Here is a 17,056-nt window from a genome sequence, read left to right as displayed (position 1 = left end):
AGTAACGTTTCTGTGGCCCTAACTCTGTCCCTAATACAGAGCGGTCTGCCTCTCTTGAATGACTGGAGGCAAATGAAGAATTCTAAAATGGCCGCTATTTATAGCTCGACCATTACACAGTGCTGGCTGCCTGGCTGCTGATTGGCTAATGCGATCACATGTCATTAAGGAATGCATTATGGGTCAGCGCGCCTTGTCTGCGCGCCTTCCCAGACATCCCCGCTCCGTCGCCGCACATGTCCGCCGCCATTTTAGGAAAAATTTTCCAATATTCGACTCGAATTCCACTTCGCCTACTTCGATTCGCTCATCTCTAGTCATAGGGTTACAAAGCAGCCTTGAGAAAGCCAATGAGGTCTGAAGATTTGACAAGTTTCAGGATTAACTACTTGAAGGTGGTCCTAGAAGTGAATACAATCGTCAATGTGCAGGTTTTTAGAAGAGCATTACCAGCTTTGTGGAACTACAACTCCATAATGGACACTGGTATTTGTAACTTCAAGTATTTTAATCTCTTTGCACAGTGATGCGTTGGGCAGGAGCTCATAAAAAGGAATGATACATTTCACACAATGGTGGCCCACTGACAAGTGTATGTAATAATCACCAATTTTAGTAGACTTTAAAGCCCTGTACAAGTGGGCCGAATATCGGCCGAAACCAACCAGTACAGTAGATACCGACCATCATTTAGCCCGTGTGTACAAGTGCTTATCCAACAGAAGCCGATGTCACGACTGTCTTCTGTCGAACGATCAGGATAGAAAACCAGCAGCCAATCGGCATCTGATCAGCGCTGTTAGCCAATGGCTGCAAGTGCTGACCGGTGTGTTCTTGTGGGGGCAGCCCCCCTGTCAGAACACTATAGCACAGCAAGGAGATTGCTGTAACTAACATTGCATAGTTAGTATGTAGGCAGGTTGTAATTTAGCCAAGATAGGTGCTGCCTCGGATGGGAGGGTTAGGGTTAACTCTATTCCTGGGTTTTTTCCTTGGCAAGCTTTTTGGGTCCAACCCACTGGTCCTGTGCTGATATATCAGGACAGTGGTCTGGAGCCCAGAGAGATGTTCCACTGCTGTCACCGTTGGGATCCTATGTTGCCACTTTTGCCAGGATCCCTGTCTAAATCTGCCTGCCTTCAGGAACCTTCAGCCATGTAGGAATGCGTAGTGCACCCTGAAGATGCCAGCTGCTGAATTCTATCAAGAAATGGGCACTGCCATACATTGACTTTGTGTTCGCAGGTATGCTGGGGCAGCACACAAGCCTGAGAGAGGAAGTATTTCTGTGTACTTTATAAGGCTCCCTGCACACTGGGAATTTTAATAACACTGGTAGTGTTAGCTGTGTAGTGCATGGATCGTGCTGACCAATCAGATGCCGACCAGCCAGCATTGTCATCGCTGGAAGAGGAGGAGAGAAAGCGGCAGGGAGTTCAAATGCCCAGACCTGTGAAGCAGTTTTCTCTCCTCTCCTTACAGTGATGACAGTATGGGCTAGAACAGGAGCAATGAGGAAACTGCCTGCGATTTGGACAGCAATTGCATTTCTGTTTACACTTTATGAATAAGTCAGGTGACGAAACATGTCAAAGGGAAGTGATGTCAAGATGTATTGAGCAACCGGAAGTTGCCGGTCGGCCATCTTGGATCCTGGAAATTTCATTCAGAGACACAGGAGGAGTGTTACTTAGGATCTATGGAGGGTCTGTTCGTAATTTTAATATGATGTGACATTTCTGCAATAAAATTTATGTGGTATTGAAGAACTTCCTATTGCTGTTTGTGGTGGCTTTATCCGGAGTCATTGAGAACATGACCGGATGTGTTCTTACATGAACTCTATCAGTATAATCTGTTCAGCTTTGGAGGGAATCTATATGTTAATGGAGGAGGAATTTCCCACTTGCTAAGTTTGAAAAGCCGTTTTTGAATTGGGACTTACATGTTATATCCATGTTCTGGTAAGAGTGTTTTATCCTTACACTTAGAAGTGGACACGTGTTTACATGGTTTGCACACTGCATGAGAGTGTTTTATAGCGGTTTGCACAGCTCACATTATACTCACCTGCATGAGTCACCACGTGTGGTTTAGTGTGATTCACATGCGTTTTGCAGTGATGTTATTACCTTATGCGTTTTTATGGTATCACACTATGTGAGTTCTCTCTTTTTTTGAGGTTCGATCTCCATAATCACTGGATCTACATTCGGCTGGAAGCCTTTTTGCGGACTGTCTTTCTGGAGGATTTTTGTTTATTCTGTTTATTTTATTTTTTATTGTGGACAATATAATTTTTGGACAGTAGTATTTATTTATTAGTGTTATTTAGTATATTAGCACTTTATATATATATTTGGATGATACACTTTTTGGGGTGAAAAGTGTTTAGGTGCAATTGAGGAATTATTTAAAGGGTACACCGTTCATTTTTTGTTATTAATGAATGTTACAAGTGAATGCAATCTTGAACTACTTTTGAGCGACATTCGAATATTCGGAGAATTTTTGTACAATATTTGTTTTCTTAGAATGTTCGTTTCTACTAGCATATCTCCGCGTTAGGAAAGGTTCACTTTCAATGTGGTGGCTCCTGCCCTGCACATGTCTAGATGAGATTAGTGAACAGACCATGAGTGATTGGGAGTGACAGAGGAATGTGCAGAGTGCAGGCAGCCATGTGTGGGGGAGGGGACCTGTGTGGGGTTAGGAGGGGCTTCCTCCATAGCTCAGGAGGGCTTCCTCCTATACACCATCATCACATCCAGCTGTGTCTGCACTACACACCACCATGGAGTCCCAGGTCAGGCATAACTTCCACCAAGACTGCGAGGCTGGCCTCAATCGCATGGTGAACCTGAAATACCACAGCTCCTACGTCTACCTGTCTATGGTGAGCCCTTCCATGTAATCACTAGGAGAGATGTGGGCCAATGAAGAGCCACACACACAGCGATATAGGAAACATTAGACATCGCACGAGACGTGTTTATAACCGGCGCTGCAGCTTTGTGTTGTCCTCCGGAAGTCATGTGACTCCCCCTGTCCTCTGCAGACTGGCAGACATACTGGAGTTACACAGTGCATTGTTCGAGATCAGACATGCTGGGGTTACACAGTGCATTGTTGGGGATCAGATGTGCTGGGGTTACACAGTGCATTGCTGGGGATCAGACGTGCTGGGGTTACACGGTGCATTGCTGGGGATCAGACGTGCTGGGGTTACACAGTGCATTGTTGGGGATCAGACGTGCTGGGGTTACACGGTGCATTGTTGGGGATCAGACGTGCTGGGGTTACACGGTGCATTGTTGGGGATCAGACGTGCTGGGGTTACACGGTGCATTGTTGGGGATCAGACGTGCTGGGGTTACACGGTGCATTGCTGGGGATCAGACGTGCTGGGGTTACACGGTGCATTGCTGGGGATCAGACGTGCTGGGGTTACACGGTGCATTGTTGGGGATCAGACGTGCTGGGGTTACACGGTGCATTATTAGAGATCAGGCTTACTGGGGTTACACGGTGCGTTGTTGGGGATCAGACATGCTGGGCTTACACGGTGCATTGTTAGGGATCAGACATGCTGGGCTTACACGGTGCGTTGTGGGTGATCAGACATGCTGGGCTTACACGGTGCGTTGTGGGGGATCAGACATGCTGGGCTTACACGGTGCGTTGTTGGGGATCAGACATGCTGGGGTTACACGGTCTGTTCTGGGGGATCAGACATGCTGGGGTTACACGGTGCGTTGTTGGAGGATCAGACATGCTGGGCTTACACGGTACATTGTTGGGAACCAGACATGCTGGAGTTATACAGTGCATTGTTAGAGATCAGGCTTACTGGGGTTACACAGTGCGTTGTTGGGGGATCAGACATGCTGGGGTTACACGGTGCCTTGCTGGGAAATGTACCCTGTATCCTTTTCTTACTGTGTTTTCTGTCTCCTTGTAATGTCATTTTGTGAGCTCCCAAAACCTTTCCTTTTCCCCTTCCCTCCATTTGTTTGTAACGAGTGTTGCTTGTTAGTTGCAAATACATGGGATGCATGTACACGGGGTAAGGCTGATGCAAAGAAGCATCAGAGTTTATAAGAGTATGGCAATTCACTTCTTTGATGCAGCACCTGTGTCTCCCTGGGCATGGGAAAGTTCTGGGAAGTTTCCGCTAGGTATATAAAGTGTCTGTGTGCATAAACCATAAAGGAGGAAAAATACAAATCTCCTTTGAATGAATCTAGGAGTGTGGAGGAAGAGATTTGTGGAAGTTGCTGAATAGTTTCTGCAGAACTTTGAATGGGATGAAATGCTTAGAAATGTATCTTTTTCAGGCCTCCTATTTTGATCGGGATGATGTAGCTCTCGCTAATTTTGCCAAGTTTTTTCGGGAACGTTCAGAAGAGGAGAGGGAGCATGCCGAGAAGCTAATCAAGTACCAGAACCAGAGAGGAGGACGGGTGTTCCTCCAGAGCGTAGAGGTAGGTAGTCTTCCTGCAATGATATCCCTCCATTGTATTATTGTTCCTCTAATTGTGTACAGCTGTTTGTACATATCAATGACAGGCTATGATTGTATTAACTGCATTTCTGATTGTTTACATCACGGGTGCTCAACCCATGGCCCCTGGGCCCCATGTGGCCCATGAAGCCCTCTGATGTTGCTCCTGACCTTGGTTAGTTTTCAGAACGTGCTCCACACCCTTTTGTCCTGTGAATTAGCCTCAGCTTTTTCAAACCCTAATTGTTTTTTCACTTTAATGCATTCCCAGCACCGAAAGCAGCGGGATCCATTGGCTTCTGCTGCCATCAGTCAAATCCTATGAGCAGGGGTGGACTGACAACTCATGGGGCCCCCGGGCAATAGGGGATTGTGGGGCCCCTGTGTCCTTGCCCACACTCAAAAAAAGCCTATAAAAGATACCAGGGGCATTTCATGGGGCCCCCTACTGACTCCGGGCCCTCGGGCAGTGCCTGAGTGGTCGAATGGTCAGTCCACCCCTGCCTATGAGGAGGGTGTGTCTGCAGTAGCATACAGCCTGGCTTGGAAGCGTGCCTGCATGAGTGCCCCCTTGGCACACAGCTTGTTGAGGGGGCACCCACAGGAAGGAGAAGCAGTGCTGGTGAGGGACCGTCAAAGAGAAGGCAAACCATCATTTTGTGCAGTATTATTGTACTAGTATAACCTTCTTTCCTTTTTTTTTTTTTTTTCCTATCCATCTTCTTTCAGTATCCATTTTAAGCTTTCTGAATGCTTCTAGGTCAGCATTTCAAAGTATTGAAGCCAGAGACAACCATGCAGCTAGCATTTTCATAGCCACCTTTGTAACCCACTCAGAACACTCCAATAGGTTGGATGCAGTGCTGCAGTATCAGGTCTTAACAGCAGAAGGTGCTACAAGCTGTCGTTCCAATCCAAGAAAATGGGTGTGTGCCTTCCTTGGATGTGTAATTGCTGATGGCACCTGCTCTGTATGTCGCAATACAGTATGTGATAGCTGAAGGCCATAAAACGTGTGCACAGGTACAGTTTTATAATAATCATGAGATGTTCCTCTTACATTTCTTACACACAAAATGCTGTTCAAGCAAACAGGAATTTTGAGAAAGTGATACTACTTTTAGTATATTTCTCTGGAGTGTCCACATCCCCGAGCTGAGCAGTTTTGTACTATAATACACTTCTTGTTCAAATATTTTATTGAAAGTTTTACAGAGAATTTCAAACATATAATTCAATATGGGATAAGATGTAACCCAAACATAGACTAAAAATGACAAAAAGAGAAATGGCGTACATATCAGCAAATAGTACAGGGTGTTTATGCAGGGCGAGGAATGTCTCAAAACTGTTTGACAAGACAAGCTGGTGGAACGAATGTCCAGATGTGAGCTTGATAAAGTAAAGTAAGTCGCCTTTCCTTGGGTATATGGGTACCCACCTCCAGTGGGGTGAGAAGGCTGTAACACTGCACCCCCACCAGAGAAGTACCCAGAAACTGCATTAAAACTAATACAGAATAGAAGGGGGGAGATAAAGGTAAAAATAAGTCACCTAGGAGGGGCCAGGACCACCAACAGCAGGGGTGACTCGGGTCATCTAAATGGTGGCTGAGCTGTCATGCCAGCAGCAGAGTATCATCAAAATTGGGGCACGAAACGTGTGACCCGGGTTTCCAGAGTCCTTCATAGGAGGGCACTCTATCCAGTAAGGTTGCTTCAAGTCATCGCCTTTAGTATTCCTGTGTTTTCACTGCTAAGATACTCAATAAGGGAGACTTCCAAGCCCTCACTATGGTCTGTTTAGCAGCAGTGGTGACTTGGAGTAAAGGTTTGAATTGGTGGTGGGTAAGAACCAAGGGTTTGTTATTCAGGAGAGCCACAGTGGGGTCAGGTGCCAGCAGCACTTCAAAGAGTGTTGAGAGGATCTGAAACACTTCAGGCCAAAAGGTTTTACTATAATACATTTATCTGTAACAGATGTTTTGTGCAACAATTAAAGACCAAAACGCCTCCCCCCCCCCCCCCCCCACTCGACCTATGCCACTCATGCATCAAACAACCCAAACTCGATTGACTTGCATAGAAAATGCACAGACCCCTTTTACACTTGCAGTTGGGACCCCCTTGAGCTGCAAAGGCAGCGGATGGGAGAGTACACAGACCAAGTTGCTTTGCAGCACAGCAAAATGTATCCCCACTGTTGCGCCAATTGCAATTCATCTGAATGGGGCCACACTGATGCCTGCAATGCATATATGAACTGTACAAAGCATCATCTACATACTGTATACAGTGCCGTCCCATTCTAGAATGAAATTGAGTTGAGCGCTGCTCAGCCAATCATGCTTGACACCATCTGAATCAAATCAGTTTATCTTGGTCTCATCAGACCACATGACATGGTTCCAGTAATCTATGTCCTTAGTCTGCTTGTCTTCAGCAAACTGTTTGCAGGCTTTCTTGTGCATCATCTTTAGAAGAGGTTTCCTTCTGGGACGACAGCCATGCAGACCAATTTGATGCAGTGTCTGGCGTCTGGTCTGAGCACTGACAGGCTGACCCCCCCCCTTCAACCTCTGCAGCAATGCTGGCAGCACTCATACGTCTATTTCCCAAAGACAACCTCTGGATATGACGCTGAGCACGTGCACTCAACCTCTTTGGTCGACCATGGCGAGGCCTGTTCTGAGTGGAACCTGTCCTGTTAAACCGCTTAATGGTCTTGGCCACTGTGCTGCAGCTCAGTTTCAGGGTCTTGGCAATCTTCTTATAGCCTAGGCCATCTTTATGTAGAGCAACAATTCTTTTTTTCAGATCCTCAGAGAGTTCTTTGCCATGAGGTGCCATGTTGAACGTCCAGTGACCAGTATGAGAGAGTGATAACACCAAATTTAACACACCTGCTCCCCATTCACACCTGAGACCTTGTAACACTAAGGAGTCACATGATACCGGGGAGGGAAAATGGCTAATTGGGCCCAATTTGGACATTTTCACTTAGGGGTGTACTCACTTTTGTTGCCAGCGGTTTAGACATTAATGGCTGTGTGTTGAGTTATTTTGAGGGGACAGCAAATTTACACTGTTATGCAAGCTGTACACTCACTACGTCACATTGTAGCAAAGTGTCATTTCTTCAGTGTTGTCACATGAAAAGATAGAGTAAAATATTTACAAAAATGTGAGGGGTGGACTCACTTCTGGGAGATACTGTATACTCTATGTAGCTGATGCTATATCCAGTGTTTATGCAGTGGTGAGACGTGTTGAGGAAGGTAATAGTTCATTTAAACCAGCTTGGTCAAAATTAACTTTTGTTAGCATGACTGAAGTCTGGAGCTGGGTTGTAAAATGAGGTTGTTTGTCACTGCAAGGCTGTCTGAAGATCTCCATGGAGCTGCATTACAGGTAAGTATCACATTACACATTGCTCTTATAGTTTTAGGTCATGGCAGCTTTGGTCTTTAGTTGGTTATTGTTCAGCGTGGTCGATAACACTATAGAGCCCCCGTTCACATATGGGCAATGTGTAATCACAGACCAAATCACTGATGTTCTGCCCGTGATTTCAAATCGTGGAAAAATGTGCAACGCACGTGAGATGATTGGCACCCCAAACATGGCACAGTTTTGCTACGTGACAAAAAGTACGTTTAGAATCGCTCTTGACTCGGGCCAAAATTTGGTCCTTGGGCTTCTTTGCAGCGACAATCACGCATAGGGCAGCTCATTCAAGTAAATAGGCTTCCCTATGCGTGACTCACATTTCCTTGTGAGAATTGCACTAACAAAATTGTGAGTGGGGACCGTTTACAGGTAGTGTGAACAGAGACTAAAGGTAGAAATTTTAAAATTACTGAAAAAATAAAATTCATCCCTTTTTTTGTTTAAAAAAAAAATGTAAGATGTGCAGTGGTGTTAGCTGGGACCTCTGCTTTTGTCACACAATGTTTCTTTGTTGTCCTTTCTCCCACTTAGCTATAACCTGAAGCCATGTTTCCACGTTGTCTGTGGCACCACCTGCAGGTAAAATGTGGAAACACAACCAGCATTTGCAAACCGTAGGGCTTGAAGTGCAGTTATACATTTTTGTAGTCCCTGCTGCTCCCAAAAGACTGTTGGGAGGAGGGTTAGGAACAATGTTTCTATATACAGGAGAGGTTTGCAAGGGCAGATTTTGTATAATCTTAAAAAGACCCTTCTATTTGCTATGTACCGTAATCTGTACACAAACCACTATTCATTTTTATTCTTTTCACATCAAAAGAAACCAGAGCGTGACGACTGGACGAATGGTTTAGAGGCACTACAAACTGGTCTAAAGCTGGAGAAAACCGTAAACCAGGCTCTGCTGGACCTCCACGGTGTGGCTGCTGACAAGAATGATCCTCACGTAAGCACCCGACATGAACATTTATAACTGCAATATATATAAAGCGAAATAAAGATGTTTAATGCAGTTGTAGCGCTCACCCCCTTAAGGGTCACCTCATCCATTGCCTATGGAGATTTTTAGGTACTGTAGTTAGGCGCAGTTCCGCAGGGGCGTACGTAATTTTAAAGCGTAACTTGATTGGTATCTATTTACTTGGCGTAACATCTTTTATACATTACTGAAAAATAGGGTATAATGTTTTTGTGCATTAAAATTCATTAAAGTGTATTTTTCAAAAAAACTGTGTTTGAAAAATCGCTGCACAAATATCGTGCAACATAAAAATATGTAATGTGTGTGTGTGCGTTATTTTTTAATCTAGCGTCTTAACTTTTATTCAACCTCTTTAAAAACCCTTCTGATCCTGCCAGTTCCCGTGGATCCCTCCTTTTTCAAACTGACCACAGCAGGCATGGAAGGAGATCTGGGCTACTGTGGTCAGTTTGCGTCCTTGTGATCTCCGTCAGGAGTTGGAATGGCGTGCCGACACACGGAATGCCTGTATCTCCCATGGTCGGTTGTTCAGTCACTCCCCCTTCAAACTTCCTTTAGTAAGGGGGTGGGTGGGGCTTGGTCACACATAGTGGGCAAAATTATCACACAGCAGATGGGCAGGATTACTAACACAGCAGGCTGATGAATGGATTTATATCATGCACACACAGCATGTAGTTGGCATCCCCACTTGTGTGTGCTGCATTGCAGGGCCAGCTTCAGTTTTTGAAGTCAAAAGTGAAGTTGGTTCTGGAATATAGCACACAGGCATGGAAGTTACTTCCCCTCTGTGTGTATGTGTAATATTAGTCTGGCCCGAACCCCTCGTCCATTGTATGACTTCTTCGCTGTGTGTTTAATTAGGCCTGCACCTTCTAAATGGACTCGCTGGCAGAACAAAATAGCACTGCCGGAGGGATTCCCCCATCAACACTCACTATGCTGATGGGGAATCGAGCAATTTTCTTTCCTTCCACCCGTAATGGAAGGAAATACATTTGCATAAAGTATGGGCTGCTTAACTGTCCTTTCATCTAGTTTTCATAATGAAATAACTTTGGTAACTGTAATTTCTCAATCAGGAACTCTTGTTCTGAACAAACCATTCAGATGTATATATATATATTTTTTCTTTCCCCTTTTTGCAGATGACAGACTTCCTGGAGTCTCCTTATTTGTCAGAGAGCGTGGAGACGATGAAGAAACTTGGAGATCACATCACCAGTTTGAAGAAGCTTTGGTCTAGCCACCCTGGAATGGCTGAATACCTATTCAATAAACACACGCTGGGCTGAAGCTTCTAGTGTAGTTACGAGGCTTTTGCCCTGATAGCTCTGTGAAGGCTGCAGAATTATGTAATTTATACTAAAGAAACAAAATACTTGACTTCTACCAGCATTAATTTATGAAATAAATTTGGGACCAGTTTAGTTTTGAAAGCTCTGTAGTCTGATTTTATTTTTACTAAACACATTTGTAGAATTATACTTAACCATTAAAATGAAACCCTTTTCCTATTCATGGACCCATTACTGGTGCCTGGAAGCCCCTGGGTTGTTTGTGCATGGAGAGGTGGTGAGATGTCCGATTAAAGGCGTGCTAATCAATGCTGGGGCTAGATGGGAATTGCAGTTGTGTGTACAGCCTAGCATTGAGTCAGGAGTTTGCCTTAGAGATGAGCTAGCACTGCATGTAGAATGAAGGTGAGTTCTTGATAAAGTGTTGTCCCATAGCTCTATATTCAGCAACTGATGTGTTGCATTCGGAGTGGCAGGTAGAGCAGCACCACCTCCACCAGCCAGTGTACCTGTTACCTTATTCCCAGTAATAGAATGGGATCCCGCCAGACACATAGTGAAGATCCCATGTGTGTCCTTTGTTAAATCTTCCTTTTCCATCCCATGTAGTTAGGCTGAGGACCTCCATAACTCCTGCTCTGGGAGACAGACCACTTGGGAGGCAGCCCAAACAGTGACCACCCTTGCTACCGGAGGATACCACACCTTAGCCAAGTACCACACCTTGACTGGTTGCTTTAGGGGAGTTGTAGTAAAACTGGTGCACACAGAATCTGATGCAGGTGTGCATAGCAACCAACCAGCTTCTAACTTCAGCTTGTTCAATTAGGCTTTAACAACAAGCCCTGGTTCACACCGCTGCGACTTGTCATATGATTTGACAGTTCCAAATTGCATGACAAGTTGTACCCCATTGCTGGCAATGGAACCATTCATATCGACGTAACTCATTAAAAAGGTTCCTGCACTACTTTTTGCCGATTTCATTGTGACTTGCATAAACTTCTGTTATATGAATATTTCAAATGGAACGCGTTAAGGTCCCAAATCCACTAAATCCAATGTGCAAATTAAAGTGATAACAAAGAACAACATTCAAATGCAATATTAGTATTCAGTCCCGACATGTGAATTATTAGTGCAATGGTGCTGTGTCTTTAACGGTGAACCTCCCATACTGAAATGACAAGTGCTTCACTGTGTTCACACTGGTGCCCCACGTAGATGTAAACTCACTGTCATTTCATGACCACCTATCTCTAGGTAAGTCACACTTGCTTTTGGGACTATCGCAGTATGTAATGCGGTCCTGATGGCCGATATTCCTTCACCCTCTTAACCATGGTTGCTGGTAGTAACCGATAACCTTCCACTAGGACTGCATGTTAGGAAACTCCTCTCCTCCACAGGCAGTATTTCATATTTTCAGCATAAATGAAAACAAAACCAGACATCCCATAGTGTAAATGGCATGGCTGTGCGGGGCTCCATGCACACGGCCGCATCACGGACTTCCGTGAATGAATGAATTGCAAGTCCCGGCTGCCTTAGCAGTTGTTGGCTTGTAGTTTGCAATGAACTAACAGGGTGCTGTGGGGCGCCGTGGTAGTTAATTGATTCTTCCTGTCAGAATATCTGCTTGCTCATACATCCCGTATGGCAAGCAGATATACTGACAGGTCTGCAGGAGACTTGCATGGCATCAGTGATCTACGGATCGCTGGTGCAATGCTTTCCAGGCTCCTGCAGACAAAAATAAAAAATGCAAATTTTTTTTTTTACCTGCAAAAAATGTGCATTTTATTACTTTTGTCTAAAAGGTGAACTTATCCTTTTAAATGACTTCAGACCAAGCTCAAGGAAAGGACAGTTTCTACTGATCAACTTTAGTGCAAACAATTCCCTCCCTAATCCTAACTAACTGATAGGTGGTCCAGGCATACTTTAACTTCCTCCCGTTCGGCCATTGTATATAAACGGCCGGACGGTGACAGTGCAGGGTTGGGTGGCCGTTTATAAACGGCCTCCCCACACCCTGCTTGTGCGCGCTCTCCCTGGGACCGCACAGCACCGCGATCAGGTGCCTGCTGTGTCCTTCGGACACAGTGGAACACCGATTGTTGGACGGGACCTCTGTGCGATGTCCCGATCATGTGATCACTGATTGGCCAAGTAGTAGTAAGCAAGATGTCACTTTTGACATTAGTGCTTACTATGTGTGAAATCTGAATGATCACAGAGGTCACATGGTACAAGGCTATTCACAACAGCCTTGTACCATGTGACAAGCTGTGACCAGTCACAGCTCACTCAGTAGTTCTCAATGGCTGCAAGAATGCAGCTGGAGAGAAGGAGAAATGATTGCTTTTACATCCTTTATGGGTGTAAAAGCAATCAGTGTAAAAAAAAAAATCTTCATAACCCCCACAAGTAGTACAGTGTCACCATGGTGACACTACTGCTAGTGTGACAGTATGTAAAAAAAATATATATTAAAAAAAGTAAAAAAAAGTTTAAAAATTATAATTTTTGGTTATAAACTAATTTGGGGTTTTTTTTTTTGCTAAAAATATAACGGAATAAATTTTGGCTAAGATTTATGATGAAATACTATTTATTTGCAAAATTTTATAAGAAAAACACTTTTTTAAAATTTTTGTACTTTTTAATTTACAATCCCAGTGGTGAATAAATACCACCAAAATAAAGCTTTATCTGTCTTTAAAAAAAATGCTAAAAAATTCATGTGAGTACAGTGTTCCATGACCGCGCAATTGTCATTCAAAGTGTGATAGCACGGAAAGCTGAAAATTGGCCTGGACAGGAAGGGGGTAAAAGTGTCCGGACTGGAAGTGGTTAAGGTGCCATTCACAACTTGTATGACTCTAAGTGCAACTTGGATCCAACTTTGGATTTCATTGATGATAATGGAGAACTGCTGCATGTATAACATTCAAGTGCAACTTTCATATTGTAGTACAAGTTGAGCCAAAGTAGTGCATGAACTACTTTTGAAGTCGCTGTAACTTTAAGTTGTACATATTTGAAAGGTTGTCATTGAAAAACATGGGGTATGACTTGTCCTGCAACTTTAATGTCCAAAGCCCTATGACAAGTTGTACACGTGTGAATGGAGCCTTACGGGTGTTACTGCAGTACCCTCGGTGGTAGGAGGACACACACGGTTCCTCCTTGGCTTTCTTGAAATGTTACAAGCACAGCAGCACATGGAACGCAGTGGGGGCTCTGGACCTCAGCCTTCCCCCAATTTATATCACAGGTGGGCCGGCTGAAACCCAAAAAGCCTGCACACTGGAAGCAGAGAACTTAACCTCTTCCCAACCCATCCTAACGTCTTATGCAGTTACCAACCTGCTTACATGCATATCTGACCATCCTAAAAGGTCTGTAGGTGGCAATAATTACATGAACTAGGTAAATTCAACTGTTCATCATAAAAGTGCTATTGTTTTTTTGTTTGGCAAAGTAATAGTAGGCTTAACAAGAGTCCTATAGTTGGCTGCCCACATCTGCAACTAGTCTCTGGAATTTCCTCTTCATATTTTCATTTTAACAGGTAAAATTTGCTTAGGGCTAGGCACATCTTATCACCCACATTATTGGCTATTTAACCACAGAGCGGTCCAGTACAAGAAGCAGGGGATAGACTCCCTCAAGAGTTGGTTCTGGCCAGCTCCGTGGATTGCTTTAAAAAAGGCCTGGATTATTTCTTAGATACACAGAATATAACTGGATACTAACATTTAAAGGTAAAGTTGATCCAGGGAATATGCGATTGCCTCTCGGGGGATCAGGAAGGAATTATTTTCCTTGTAGGAGCAAATTGGATCATGCTTTGCTGGGGTTTTTTTTGCCTTCCTCTGGATCAACTGTAGATATAGGATTATAACTTTTTTTTTTTTATCGTTGAACTGGATGGATTTTTGTCTTTTTTTCAGCCAGACTAACTATGTAACTATGTCTGGGTTCCCGATCCTTGAAGTTGCATCAGTGTGAGAGTAAGGGAGTAATTTAGTTTTTTTTTTCCTGGAATATAGGTTCAGTAAGATAACTTGCTTCCAATGAAGTATATCCCATTACCTGCTGATTGCTCCTTGGTGTAGAAATGTTCAGGTCTTCTTTACATGGCTAAATATCCAGAACTGTGGGAGTTAACTTGCTCACATTGCTTTCACAGAATGCAACACATCCTCTTAAATGGAGTAGAGAATACAGTCATTCATCCAGGGGCGGACTGACCATTTGGAAACTCGGGCACTGCCTGAGGGCCCGGGGTCAGTAGGGGGCCCCATGAGATGCCCCTGGTACCTTTCATAGGCTTTTTTGGGTGTGGTTTTAGTGTGGGTAAGGACACAGGGGCCCCATGATCCCCTATTGCCTGGGGGCCCCCTGAGTTGTCAGTCCGCCCCTGCATTCATCTACGTCTCCCACTCACATAAAGTGTTGCATTCTATGAAAACAATACAAGATCGTTATTGACTGAAGGAGAGGACCAAAAAGGGCAGATGGCTGTTGGGATGTCTTTAATGCACTTAGTGCTGAGGACATGAATCCCCATAACTTTGAAAGTTGAGCTCATGTGAAGAGGACCTGTCAACATTTACACAAGCACAATGCTTCTAAACCTCAATAAAATAAAATCATGCTGGACCCTTTTGCATTTATAGCTATGTACAACATTAAAAATAAGTGCCTGTACTGTTTAACCACTTAAAGTCTGGACACTTTCACCCCCTTCCTGTACCAGGCCAATTTTCAGCTTTCAGTGCTATCACACTTTGAATGACAATTGCGCAGTCATGCAACACTGTACCCATATGAATTTTTTAACATTTTTTTTTGAGACAGATAAAACTTTATTTTGGTGGTATTTATTCACCACTGGGATTTTTATTTTTTTGCTATATAAATGAAAAAGTCCAAAAATTTGAAAAAAATGTGTTTTTCTTATAGCATTTTGCAAATAAATAATGTTTCTTCATAAATCCTGGCCAAAATGTATTCAGCTATCTTTTTAGTAAAAAAAATAAAAAAAAATAACCCAAATTAGTTTATAACCAAAAATTATATTTTTTAAAAAAGTTTTACATTTTTTTAATATTATTTATGTTTTTGTTTTTTTTGTTTTTTTTTAACATACTGTCACCCTAGCAGTACAGTGTCACCATAGTGACACTGTACTACTTGTGGAGGGTGATGAAGATTTTTTTTTCTTTTTTTACACTAATTGCTTTTATACCCATAAAGGCTGTAAAAGCAACCATTTCTCCTCTCTGGCTGCATTCTTGCAGCCATTGAGAAATACTGTGAGAGCTGTGATTGGTCAGAGCTTGTCACATGGTACAAGGCTGTTGTGAATAGCCTTGTACCATATGACCTCTGTGATCATTCACAGATTTCACACGTAATAAGCAGTGATGTCAGAAGTGACATCTTGTTTACTACTATTCATGTGATCACTGATTGGCCATCACATGATCGGGACCTCACACAGAGGTCCCGTACAGGTCCCGGGGAGCGCGCACAGGCAGGGAATGCAGGTGCTGCTTCTGCACTGCTCCCGTCCAGCCGTTTATGTACATGGGCCAAATGGGAAGTGGTTAAAATCCAGTAATATATATGTTTCACCCTGCTCTGCACGTGCCCAGTTGCTCTCTATTTTTTGGCACTGTACCAAAAGTGAGAGCCACTAGAGCCCGATCTGCTGGCAGCCTAGAGAATTACTGCTGCTCAGGGGCTCTGTGCTTCAGCAAAATGGCAACTTCCAGCAAAAAGAAACAGGAATAATGCTGGAGGTATAGTACACACTAATTTTGGCAGCATAATTATTAATGTGGAAAATATTTTCCTTGCTAAATAACAATATTTTTAATCAAATTATTATGGGTAATGTTCTGCTTTAATGTTGATAAAAAAACGAGACCACTGGAACATAAAATGTAAGTTATCTCATTTTCATGAAAACTAAATTATATGGACTGTTACTAAACACACAACAGTAAAACCAGTCAGTGTATGCAGTAAACCATGCTTGTTATACTCAGTGTGGAACCTTAGGGGTTAATCCTCTGCACTGTGTAAAACCGCTGTTGATACAGACTTCTCTGATCCTCCCCTTCTTCCAGTGTCCCCCTCTTATCTCCTGATAAGACATATCATGTGAAGTCACTGCACATGCTCAGTTTGATGTGTATTGCTAGAGAGGGGGTTTTTTTAACTTGGGAGGGTGTATGTGATCAGAACAGGGCCAATCAGCACTGTCCAGAGGTCAGGGGTTCTGCATCTTCCTAGAACAGAATGATAACTCCTCCTACAAGCTTTGACCAGTGCACGGCTGGACACTGATAGAAGTCACACGACCTCTTGAACTGCTGATGAAAAAAGGTATTTAGCAGTTTATATTTACTAAAATAATTCCATTTCCATGTAATGTGTACTGTGGGAGACCAGATGTAGTGAATGCAGGGTCCTGGGTTTAGTAACACTTTAACACTACTGTTTGGCCACCCTTCTTGTCAATTTCATTTGGAAGGCTATTGTCTTTTGGGGGGCCTCCCCATTGTGGTAGAGCTGCTGTGGATAAAGGAGAGCTTCAGTCAGATGTTACAAAATTAAAAGTCAGCAGCTACAAAAACTGTAGCTTCTGAGTTTAATAAAAAGACACTCACATGTTCAAGAATCCAGTGCTGTCCTTATCCACACCGATTTTTCACTGGTCTGTGGGTCCCTGGCGCCGACATCCTAACTGTGGGCAGTCGGCTGTGTCTGCTTGTGGCTTCACAGCCTGCTGCCCATTGCAGAT

General features: G+C 43.6%; 1 protein-coding gene across 1 annotated transcript; it reads left to right on the top strand.

Moving 5' to 3' along the window:
• The first annotated feature begins 2,725 nt into the window (after positions 1-2,725).
• Positions 2,726-10,374, top strand: LOC149458726 (ferritin, lower subunit). The gene is made up of 4 exons (XM_089681813.1): positions 2,726-2,896; positions 4,338-4,484; positions 8,774-8,899; positions 10,084-10,374. Exons 1-4 carry the CDS (start codon positions 2,795-2,797, stop codon positions 10,228-10,230), a joined length of 522 nt encoding a protein of 173 aa, XP_089537939.1. The 5' UTR covers positions 2,726-2,794; the 3' UTR covers positions 10,231-10,374.
• Positions 10,375-17,056: the final 6,682 nt, after the last annotated feature.

This window comes from Staurois parvus, unplaced genomic scaffold, assembly GCF_062004578.1.
Source record: "Staurois parvus isolate SC_StPar_1 unplaced genomic scaffold, SC_StPar_1.0 ptg000279l, whole genome shotgun sequence".
NCBI classification, from domain to species: domain Eukaryota; kingdom Metazoa; phylum Chordata; class Amphibia; order Anura; family Ranidae; genus Staurois; species Staurois parvus.
The sequence above is the reverse complement of the archived record's forward strand: the minus strand, read 5'-3'. Positions and strand labels throughout refer to the sequence as shown.